The sequence below is a fragment of the Ixodes scapularis genome, unplaced genomic scaffold, assembly GCF_016920785.2.
Source record: "Ixodes scapularis isolate PalLabHiFi unplaced genomic scaffold, ASM1692078v2 PGA_scaffold0__279_contigs__length_252992795, whole genome shotgun sequence".
NCBI lineage: Eukaryota > Metazoa > Arthropoda > Arachnida > Ixodida > Ixodidae > Ixodes > Ixodes scapularis.
In genome coordinates this window covers 126507343-126519382 of record NW_024609835.1, presented here as the reverse complement: position 1 = coordinate 126519382, position 12040 = coordinate 126507343, and the positions used below count along the sequence as shown (strand labels likewise).

Genomic DNA, 12040 nt, shown 5'->3' with positions numbered 1-12040 from the left:
CGCTTGCGCTTGGCCTCCGTGGCACGATCGTCGTCCGTGGCGTTGGCTCGCCGGCGCCCTTTACATCGCTGGTTCTGTTCTTGGCGGCGGATTTCCAGGCGAGCAATGTGCTCTTCTTTGGCAAGAGAATATGAAGCGCTCGACGCAATGGAAGTCGAGGCGACAGCGGCTTTGCCGCGGTTATGGACCCATTCGCGCTGCTGTGTACGTCGCCACTCCTTTCGCAGCCAGTCTTCTTTCCCCAAAAGGGTGCGTGGCCCACCCATCCTAAGTCCAAACCGAAACTGATAAGACCGTAGCAAACAGCGTGCAAAACAGACGAGTACGAAGAAACAGACGTGACGAGCGCTGCGCTCGTTACGTGTGCTTCTTCTTTGTTGTCTGTTTTTCGCGCTGTTTCCTACGATGAATTCCCACCAACGCACCCAACTATCCATTCTTCTATTATACCTGGAAAGGTTGGCGCCATCTACGAGCGACGGCGGCAACCATACTGGTTGTGTGCTTGCCGCCGTCGCTTATAGATGGCAGTAGCTGTCCAGAGGCATTTTTGTCGACAAGTGTTTTGTACCGGACACGATCCTCGGGACTCTAGCCCTTAACAACTCCGCTGTAAAAACAAAAAGAAGCCTCCACATCGGAAAGGGGCAAACGTTTAGCCAGAGAACAGACAAGCTACGCAACGCAGCACGAAAGACAAGGCCCATTTGAAGCCATTCAAACTCGGCGGGCCCCCATTTGAGCGAGAGTTACGACTGTGCGTCGAACCCCGTTTCATCCAGAGATGCTCCCATTGGGTATAGGCACCGAAGCATTCATTGAATAGGACGTGGGGACACCATCTTCTCCGAGGATCAAAAGGTTGAATCCCGCGGCTTGGAAGTTTAACACTAAAGTATGAATCTTAATTTGTTTATGAGTTGCAAGAAAAGAAAAAAAAAGGATTCTGGCAAGCGTTGCCAAAATGTGCCTTACCAGGGAACCTTCCTTTCGTTCCAGGGCACGGGTAGGAGCATTAAAGTGAAAGGCATTACGCCTCTAGGAAACTGCGTAAAAGGATTTAAGTCCCCCTGCAGGACTTGGACTCACCACCTTGAGATGGAGAGCCGAGCGCTTTTGCCGTCTGAACTATTCGGGGCCTGTGGTTGGATCACTCAAAGGCCAAGTCTTTGGCGCTGCGTGCGAGAGAGCGGTCGCCCCCTGCGCGCTTCTCAGGGCCAATGGTCGGGTCACCCAAGTGTGCAGTCTTTGGCGAGCACGCGACACCAGGCCAGCGCTCTGTGTGCCATGCAAGTGCACTTGGATGCTGCGCCTCCTCGATCTGAACCTGCCTTTTCAAGCAAACCTTGTTGTAGTAAAAGCCTATAGCGCAGAGTGCTAGGCCTACGATGTGTTCCTCTCACTCGGTACATAATAAAGGCCTGTCGCACATTTTGTGCTTACCAGTCTTTGTCAGCACGATCAAGCTTGTAAAAATATTTTTTTGTTAGGTAATTTGGAGATTTATGAGGTGCTTTGTATAATTTAAATATATAACTTGATGTAACTACGAAGTTACACTGTGTCTCTTGAAACCTTCCTTGCTGCCGTAAATTCCGCCCGTCCCGTTTTTCTGGCTAAATATCTGTAACATAAATATTCTAAAACATTGGCCACCCCCGATTCCCGTCAAACGTCGAGCTATGTCGGGCGGGAATTGCGCATCAACGACACAATCTGCGGCACCGGTACGCTTGACATCGTGTCCCATAACACACTGGTTGTTCTCGCATTTATACTTTGCATCATGAAATGCGAATCTGCTGCGTTCGCGATCTGCGGTATCCGTTCTCGAGTTTGTAGCTGATTCCCGTGTTTTTGTCGGTGATCTGTTCGTGCGATATCGATTTCTAGCTGTTACACCGCGAGTTGTTCCTGTGTGTATATTGCATCGTGAAATGTGGTTCTGCTGCGTCCGCGATCTGCGGTATTTGTTTCCGTGACATGCGAGTTTGTATAAAATTCCCGCGTTTTTGTCCGCGATCTGCGCTCGCAATATCGGTTTCTGTGACAGGCAGGTTTGTAGCGGGTCCCCGCATGTTTATGTCACCATAAAACTTGAATCTGCTGCGTTCGCGATCTGCGGTATCCGTTCCCGGGAGATGCAAGTTCTCGGTGGGTTTCCGCGAGTTCTTCGCACCGTGAGACATGAATCTGCCCTGCCTGCGATCTGCGTTATCAGTTCCCGCATCACGTGATTTATAGTGGGTGCACCAGTGCTTATCATTAATTTTCGATAAAGTTTTGCTGTGGCATCCCCAAAGGTAGCCCACCCCATGTTTTTCGCCATTTATTTCTTCATTTTGGGTGGGCATTCTTACGGGGTTTTACGGTATGTCTCTGGATTTTGAAATTTTTGAAGTTAACAATTCCACTAGTACTAGCTTTCTTGTTCTCTGAAAATAACTTCAATAAATAAACTAACTTTTTTTGGTCATGGCCAAAATGTCTTCATCAACACGTACCAGTAACACACTTAGTTCTGTGAATATGCTTAGGATGTCCTAACGTTCTGGGATGTCCTTTGAACACACAGAGGACATCCCCAAAATGTCGGGGCATTGTAAGGACATCACAGAACTAAGTGCGCTACTAGGGTGTGTATCAAAATCTGTTTTAAGCTAGAATGAAATAAAGTTGAGATAATCAAGGTTCTCGTTAGAATTAATATAAAAGAGTAGTAAGAAAAGCTTGGTCAGGAATTCGCAACCACACACAGATATCTTTCTCTTTTTTTAAAGTAATTTATATAATTGGAGACCTACAGTTACCTTAAATGTTTGCATGGTGATGCAATGTTAAACAACCTTGTACATGTGTGCAACAAAAACCTTCTTTTTCTGTACCCAGGGAGATTCCCAAGCCAGCGGAGGAACCGACAAACAGTTCATCTCCCAGGAAGAAGTACCGTTCTAAGGTGCGACACCTGCTGGAATGTAGTTATGCTCTGACAATAGGTCCCTTCTGAAGCCTTGGCATTGGTTGCTCTAGCTCAGTGATTCTCAAATGGGGGTCCGCGGACCCTTTTGGGGTCCGCGAAGGCATTGTAGGGGTCTGCAAAGCGCAGCCTCATCAGTCAAGCCCGGCAATAAAAGTTGTCTTTTATCAGATTGAGCAGAAACGTTCAAATGTTCGGGTGAGTTTTATCGTGTGTATGTCAGTAAGATAAGTCTACTTCACACTAGCCCTTAATTATGGTCATTCATTAAATCGCCATCATAATTAACCTCTATCTTTCCCCTTACCGCGAACAAGGTCCTCCATCATCTCCGCCGATCCACAAGGGGTCCGCGAAACCTCAATGGTTGAGAACCACTGCTCTAGCTCAGGGGAAGTGAATCGGTGACTGTGCAGACAGTGAAAGCTGTTGAGATCATTGAGCCATTCAGAAACATCTGTAGTACAGGGTGCCTACCAATCTGTAGTACAGGGCGGTTGCGTTCATTTCTGCTGCCCGAGTGAGAACATCTTGACGCTCGAACTGGGGAAGCACCTCAGATGCATCCTGTAGTCGGTTGGGAAGTTTAGCTAAAATTGTCAGGGAAAACTTGGAAAAGCTTCTAATTTTGAAAACTTTGTTTTAACTTGGTAGACATTCTGATAGTAACTTTGCACATAGAGGAGGTATGCAGGCAAGCTAATTGAGTAACAATCTTTTCTTTCGTGTTTTCTAGTCCATTGTTTCCTCTTGAGGTTCAAATGATGTGGTAACTTGTTGCAGGCTTGGCTTGAGTCGCGGAGCAAGCGAAGGTTGAAGGAATCTGCCTCCAAAAGCAGCTCAGAGTCTGACACCGAACATGTGAGTGCCGCTTGTGACAGCTTTCTTTTAACACAGAATGTGTTTTGTCAGCCGATTTTTACGGAGTTCTGTAGCAGTTGGCTGTAACGAAAAACCGGCACCGAAGAGCATCACACCCATAGGGAATTGTATAAAGGGACTTTAGTCCTCGCAGGATTTGAACTCCCCACCTTGAGATTGTGAGCAAGTGCAGAGGTGGTCCTCAAAGGCCAGAGCACAGTTACAGAAAGAAGCTGAGGGAGAGCGGGAGATGACAATGTGTGGGAAAGTTGGAGCACCGAGCTTTTCAGTCTATCTACACAAGAAGACCAATTGTATGTGCGACTAAATTTGACTGCTATAAAAGACACCTCGATATGACATTGACACTGCAGCTGTATACAGTGTCGCACCAGAAGCGAGCTAGTAGACAATCTGTGACTTCAAGTGCAGTTTCCTCACAACGGTCGCGTCGAAGGCCAAAAAAGTTTTAGTGGACATTCCGTTGTCTGCTTTCTGGACGATGGACTGGGCTGGCTCAGGACTCGAATAAATGACCCCGAATAAAGAGCAGTTTGCATTATCTGGAACAGGGTGTGGGTAAAGAAGAGCCCTCGCAAATATAATGTACCCCGGATTTCTCTTCTCCACGCCCAAGTGTCTTTGTGGTTCGAGCCAAGGCTCTTACTGAAACATATAGCTCATCCACTTACAAATTTAATGCCGAGACGCGAAATATAAATTGCTCGCACTGCGAAGAGAAGGTACGGGAGATGCCATAAACGTTTCGGAGTGTGTTTTGACCCCAAACGCTCCTGGCTAGTCCCCTGCCAGAGGGCGTACCTACCTTGACTCCATATTGTGCCTAATGAAGAAGTGTCCTTTCTCTTTCAAATGAGGCTCATGATTTCAAAGAGAGCTTCAGAAGGCTTTCTTCCAAGATCTGCTTGCAAGCTTTAATACATCTGGTTTGAATTTTTGTGCATTGTTTCTCTATAGGACGCCGTTCCAGTCCGACTGTCACCCCCGAAGAAACGCAGGACAGTGCCCAAGGATCAGCAGAATCCCGTGGTAGTGTTGGACGACGTTTCTCGCTTCATGAGCACCGAACCTGGCTCCTCATACACTCTGCCACAGAGCAACGGGGTTGCGACATCAGTTACAAAACAGGTGGGAACAACTGCGCTCTCAAGGGCACAAACCCACGGGCAAAATGTCAAACTCGTTTCGTGGACTGGGTTGAGAGAGCGAGGTAGTTAGACTGCCTAGCAACGGGGTGGCTCGAATCTCAATTGCAGAGCGCCAATTTGACCAGCATGTCATGGCTGCTAGCTTGGGGCATTTTACATGTCAGTGGCTGCTGGCACCACACTTATTCGCATAGAAATCAACAAACTGATTCTGCAGCGCCATCTTTCTCTTGTCGTGCTGTCAATCTGCAGTATGTTCGCATTCCCAACTGCCGAACTCCTCTAAGAACTGTATGCGTTTCTTGATTATGTGGGAATATCCAAAAGCAAATAATGTTTTCAGCCTTCTCTGTTCGGTGCGAGGTTCAAGTCTATCTCATGATATTTCCGAAAACAATAATCACATTATTTATATAGGTAGTTTGTTTCTCAAACATAAAAACAATGTTGAATAAAAGACTACCATGGAGAAGCAATTTTACAACGATTATTCCGCACATCAATCATCTTTCCAACCAATGAAAGTCAAGGACTGGAGCGTAGCTAGCTACGTTCCTGGGTGGGGCCCAGAACGGGCTATCTCTACCTAAATTGTGTTTAACAACGTGAATATTCTGAAAAAAAAAAAAAAAAAATTCCATTTTACTTTTTTTTTTTTATTACAAAGCAATTTGTAAAAGCACCAAGCTTGCTGCTTGATACTTTCTGTCATTTCTTGACCATTGAGAATTCTTTTCAAACGGCAAAAACAAGTTCCCTGACATTGTAAGCATCTTTGTCATGAATACCAAACACAACCTGTTCAGTATCTCCAAACGCAAAAGGATAACAGTAAAGGCTTTGTTTTATACGAGAATGCGTTGACAAGATGGTGCAAAAAACAAATCAGTTTTCTTTTGATGCCCACGGTGCAGTTTTCCAAAAGATTGGATGTGCGACATTGTGCACCAATCGTTATTGATGCTTAGAATGGTGGATAATGGCACCCACATAACATCGCACGCCTTTTTGCTTCGGAAATTCTGCGCTGTGTAACGGCGTTCGGTTAAGGTATTCGAAATTGGACTCGCTGTGCTGTGTTGGATGCGTAGCATTTCCTATATGTACCTGGGCATACCAGAAATACCCCCAGAGAACGGACCTTTTTCCAGTAAGCCTGTACACATGTACACACGCTCTCCCCTGGCCTTTCTTTCCACTGTCACCATTTTCGGAGGGCTCCGTCCTGCACGACCAACGTTGTCAGCACCCATCTTTGCATGCATTGCGTCTTTGTTGACGATTCTTTTTCGAGCATCAGAAATATGGGACAAAGGAAAAAGTAATAAAGACCGATACAACAGCACGATACCAATCTGTTCCAATGGGTGGTGGCACGTCGGGCTGCATTTTATTTGTAATTTGCAGACAACGCCCCCAGGTGGCACTCGTTATCAGAAAATGTCTATTGTGCTTGTTTTCTGTAGTTGCATACTGTTGCACTGGGTTTCCACTGTCACATGGAACACTTCGTTTCTTGTCCCCCGCAGCAGGACGCACTGGCAGAAGCTTCGTTGGAAAAATTGCAGAAGAAAATGTGAGTCAAGTTTTTGCTCTACTTTGCAGGTACACTAAGTGCTTTGAAAGGAGTTACCAATTAAAATTTCCTCGAGGAAATTTCAGTTTATACAGCTGTTTTATCGAGGTGTAATAACTGTAGTTCACTTTGTGTTTACCGTATTTACTCGCGTAATCCTCGCACCCCTAATGTGAGCCACCAAAAATTGGATTTTCCCTTTCCTCGCGTAATCCTCCCATCTTCAAAACTGCAGCGGCGAAAGTCGCCTGCTCACGAAACCCGCATGATGCACGCACTCTCTACCACCCGCATTTTCCGGCGCCGCGCTGCTCCATTCCGTTGGGCCAGAGTCCTTTAATGCTCCAAGCACCCTAAGGTGCCCTAGGCAGCCTAGCGCCATCTCTCAGAAGCTAGTCACACTGTCGTTGAGCCGGTTTCGCGTGCGCGCAACTAGACGGCATTCGCACAGCCGACGAGAAATTGGGAGATGACGAGGAGGCAACGACCAGCGATGCTAGGACTGATTCGGACTGAGGTCGTTATCAGCGACGTAGGTAAGTCTTAACTCAGACTGTGCTTGCAAATAAACCTTGCTTTGTGTTGAACCTGTGGTTTTATTGTTAAGGTAAGTCCTGTATTGGTAATTCTAAAACCTTGTAAGTAGCTGCCAACACAAAAATCCCAATTCACATTTTTTTTTTTTTAGCGTTCTATGTTTTTGCGGAAAATTTTCCCCGCGTAATTCTCTCACCCCCCAACTTTCCATTGATTTTCTGCAAGAAAAAGTGTGAGGATTATGCGAGTAAATACGGTATAACATTTCTTGTCGGGCTTTCGAGTCTGGACGTGTTGGTTAACAAAATGGTGTTTTGTAATGTTAATAACAAAGTACAGTCATGCAAAGAGGTAACAGTTTCTTGCGCCCGTGCATTTTTGTCTGAGGGGTATCCGTCTGTTGGCGCTCAATTGAATTCATGCCTCGTGGTGTATTTTCTTGCACGTAAATTGCGGTTTTGAAGCAACTGTGGTTACTTATCCCGGTCTTTGCTTAATGTGGAGTTGATAAGCCTCTTGTCCGTGTCTGCGAAAGAGATGGGTCATGACACAAATAATTCAGACAAGTTCCAATAGGCTGGTGCCCCTCAGGAAAGAAATGTCTAATCGCACGGAGTTACAGTAGATCCCTGTTGATACGTTTGACTAACAACAATAGTACACCAAAAAAAAATTGTTCGAGGAAAGTTATGGGATTAATAATGCTTTCAGGATCCTATTCGCAACTCCAACGCCCTATAGGTGGCGGGGCGGTAGTTCCAAGATGGCGGAAGAGACGGGGATAGATTCTCCAGGATATCCCGCGCGCCTGCTCGCGCTGACGCTGTTCAGCGCGCTAAAAATTATTTATTGGTCTACAAATGCGAAGCGGTTATGAAGGGATCATATTACAAGTGACGTAGATGCTGATGCACGTTAGGAAAACGAGCATGCTGTTATTTAAAAGTTGCAGAAACCTCAAATTGCGAAGCTTTGGGGTGAGCGAGCGCGTTTTAGGCACCGGCCAGGTTACTGTTTGTGGCAGAATATTTTTGAGGGCGATGAAGATATGTTTGCGGCTTTGCCTGGCCATTAGTTCTCTAAAAAAAGAGTCGAGAACGCTGACCGTCAAGCTTCAGAAGAGCAGCGTTCACAGTATTGGTGTCTTCGCGTCACAGGCTCACAACTCGCTGCTCGCCGTCTCGGTGTTAGTGTATTGCTACACGTAATCAAACTGCTCTATAGTTATTAGGGAGTTTTAGTAGACCGTGTTTTCCGCTCCGCTAGCCCTCCGCTACGAAGAAACCGCCACTGCGCCTGCGCGCCGATGGCCTTGGCTGTAGAGTTCCGGGTAGCGGAGGGGCTAAGCGGAGCGGGAAACACGATCTACTAAAACTCGCTATTGATAGAAAGTTTTTTTATCGCAGGCTACCGTGCGGTGTAGCATTATAACCGCAGGCTTGCGCTGTGCCTTTGAAGTACAATTTTCAGTGCGCGCCAGGAGCGTTGCCGTGCTCATCATTCTAAAAGAAAAAAAAAAAATGTTGTAGTCCTTACACTCCTTGGCACATATACGACACTCCAAAACTTCAGTTCGCCGTGCAGCCCATCGACGTCAAACTGACGGCCCCAACTTTTACGAGGGGCTTGATGACGGTGCATTATAAGATATTAAACAGCTAAAGTACGCATCAAAGAGTACCGAAAAAAAACAAAAAAAAACACGAGGTTCTGCAGTAGGGCCAAGAAAACCCCGATTATTATTATTTTTTTACAGTTATTCACACTTACTTGGGTTATTTTAAAAAGTTGCACAACTCGGCTAACAAGTCGCTCGTGAATGTTGGTAGCGCTGGTTGAACGTCAGTGCGCTGTACGTCCAAACGATGTTTAGGGGTGTCGTACGCTCTGCAAAAACTGCCTATTAACATAACCGGCGTGTTTAGGGGTTTTATTTATCGATTTATCAAAAATAAATATTTTAATATACCGTACATTTTTTGCACCGCGTTATTTGCAACATTGCGGTCCGTCTGGCCAAAACTGCGCGTTCTAAGCTCTCGTCACAAACGGCTGCCCAACACAGAACCGCTTAAAATGCTTCTAGCCTTTCTTTATTTGCTTTGTAATCACCTGAAAGCAAGTACGGGTATTCTGTTTTTTTTAAGTGCTTGGAATAAATGGTCATGTTCCTTGTAACGGCCTTAAAACGCGAACCCATTCCCGCTTTGTATTGCTCGACATACCGTTGCGCGACGAGTTTTCTCCTACTTATGGCAAAGAATAGACTTTCCGCAGACCGTACTATAGAGTTCTTCATTATTAGTGGGAGCGTTTTTCGTCACGTTAAGTACAGATTGAGCTGGCGGCCATGCACAAGACCAGAAATCCGAAGCGTATGCGATACACGAAAAGTCCCTAATAAAATTAGACATCCCGGTCCTTCGTGCAAGGCTGTTGCAAGGCGGAGCACAAGAATTCCTTTTTTAACGCGTTCACTTTTTTTGTTAAAACGGCTTCACACATCAAGGCCGACAGTACCTGCCACCGCTTCCGCGCCGCCGCCGCCGCCGCCGCCGCCGCCGCCGTCCCCGCTCCTCTGGTTCTCCGTTCGTCCGCGGGAGGGCGAGCGGCGCGCTGGAGTTGCGAATAGATTTGGGAGCCTATTCGTCTTGAGATTGAGCCGTGTCGCCACCGTACGGCCGAAATTGGTAACATGTGAAAGTGGGGCTACCGCCGTGCTTCGTCTGCTACGGGTGCATGTTCAGAAGCATGGATCTTGACGACGCAAGCCCATTACCATATGAGCTGGACCCTCCCTATGAAATTCGTGTTGTTTTTGTTGTTGTTTATTCTTACTAAAGGTTGTATTATATCGTTTGGCACCCCGTAAAAAGTCAGCAAAGCGACAAATATTAAGTCGGGTGCTTTATAATCTTATTGCTGTTGTCTATAGAACAGTTGGTCCTGCATATTTTTGTTATCTCGCATAATCCATAGCTTTCATGGAACATTAAATGCTGATTAGAGCTGGGGGTTAATTAAAAATTTATCATAAATTGAAAAATCTGTTAGTCGAATCTCGTTAATTCAAACTCTCTTAATTCAAACTTGCAGAGAATTCAAACTAACATGCAGGTCCCATCTTATGCATCTTTATGGGAGGAAACTGCTGTTAGTTCAAACTTTGCTTTATTTAAATTTTCGTTCCACCTCAAGTTTGAATTAATGAGATTCTACTATAGTTGTTTTTTCTCCAGCCATGTTATATGAAAGATGTTAAAACTACACATTTGTTTTATTATTTTTACTCTGTCATAAATTTCATATTGCAGTCCCATTTCAAACTTCACATTGTGACGCCTACAGAAATATGAACACGGGAAGCCTTTTAAAGTGAAGTCCTTTTTAAGTTATTATTTAAATCGTATAATTACCCTCAATGACAATCACAAGCATACTGAAGTGGTTTACCGTGTAAGCCTGTGTCCTGAAAAAGATGTCAAAAATATTAAAACAGGCATGTTTTACTTTTTCCGTTGGCTAAAAAAAATTATTGCTATTAAAGCGTCACTTGAAAAATCTGAAAGCGAATCGATGAACAGCCCAGTCTTGATATGTGTTAGGTTAGGGCAAAGAGGGTTACCACAAAATCTCGTGAGGGTCACTACCCACCATCAGTAATGCCGTATTCAGACCGGTGGCTGAACTGCATTTGCAAAGTGGTTGCAAACGCGATTGCTTAAGGATGCAATACAATTGCACGTGCGTTTGATGATGAAAACGAATAGATCCACTTTGGCGGTTGCGATTCAAATGTCAGTGTGAATCCAACTTTAAAGTGTGTCGCTGCGGTCAATGCTGTCTGTGTCATGGTGCGGGTTGTTTGTTAGAGTTGCAGTCTACTGCGTTTGAATAGAAGATGATAAAGCCAGGAATTTATAGTATTAACCTCTTAAAGCGGGTGATCTGATACTACCGAGAAAAGCGTTTAATAACACGCACGCTGCTGCATTGCTCAGTTACACTTGTTTATTCCAGTCTCTATATGTTAGTATAGTTTGTGTCACTTGTCTCAGTTGTGCTGCCGATAAACAGTTTGCGGATCGTAACTAGAAGAGGCACTCTCTTCTCATCGCAACAAAGTAGAATTATTCAGACTCCAAAATACTTACCTGCACCGTGGTACTGTAAAGAAAAACATTGGCTGCAGTGGAACTTTTTTAATCATAGAAGCTAGCAATAGCACGGTAATCTCCAGTACAGCACTAGCTTCTCTCAATGCAAAATATTTATATAGCTGCAACAACTAAAAGTTTCAAAAAGGAAAAAAAAAGGCATTATATTTGCTATTTTACAACCCACGGGACCATTATAGGTAAATATCCTGGATAGAATTTTTTTTTAAAATTTATTTGCTGGTGAATTGATACATCTCATTTAAAATAAACTAATATCTAACATAAATGGTGCAGTTTACCCGGACATAGACATCCATCGCGGTGATCCATGCTTGCCAACGTCTGCCTACAGTAGACAATGCATCCACACGAGCGTTTACTTAAATTTAGGCCGTACACTGCAAACACAATTCAATCTTCCCTCAAGCACAGAACAGTACCGTACTATGTTCACTTAAAATTGTTTTACCACCGATACTATGTGACAAAGTAGTAAATGCAAGAATCTATACCGTCTCGCGCGAACATGGAGCACATACGGGGCGACCATGCTTCTATCCCTGCTTCGATGATGATGATGATAGCACGACAGTAGCGCCACCTCTGGGTCGGTCTCAAGGCCAATAGGCTTCAATGCAACTTTTTTTAAGGAATGGTTTTTTTTGTAGTTAGGGGTTGCTCTGTAGCCGAAGAATGTCGATCTTTGTGAGCGATTAAAATTTCTGAGCTTTTCTAGCTGACCCACGGGCTGCCCCATGTC

General features: G+C 45.0%; 1 protein-coding gene across 4 annotated transcripts in view; it reads left to right on the top strand.

The window, feature by feature from the left end:
* The window catches only part of LOC8035647 (hepatoma-derived growth factor-related protein 2), a 72884-nt gene that overhangs the window by 30830 nt on the left and 30014 nt on the right, over positions 1-12040 (top strand). For 2 of the 4 annotated variants that reach the window (XM_029981267.3, XM_029981269.3), the window contains exons 10-13: positions 2890-2956; positions 3761-3838; positions 4817-4987; positions 6537-6583. In XM_029981267.3, the coding sequence (XP_029837127.2) occupies positions 2890-2956; positions 3761-3838; positions 4817-4987; positions 6537-6583 (363 nt within the window). The remainder of the gene's footprint in view (positions 1-2889; positions 2957-3760; positions 3839-4816; positions 4988-6536; positions 6584-12040) is intronic. The other 2 variants (XM_029981268.3, XM_029981270.3) reach the window with 1 other exon arrangement.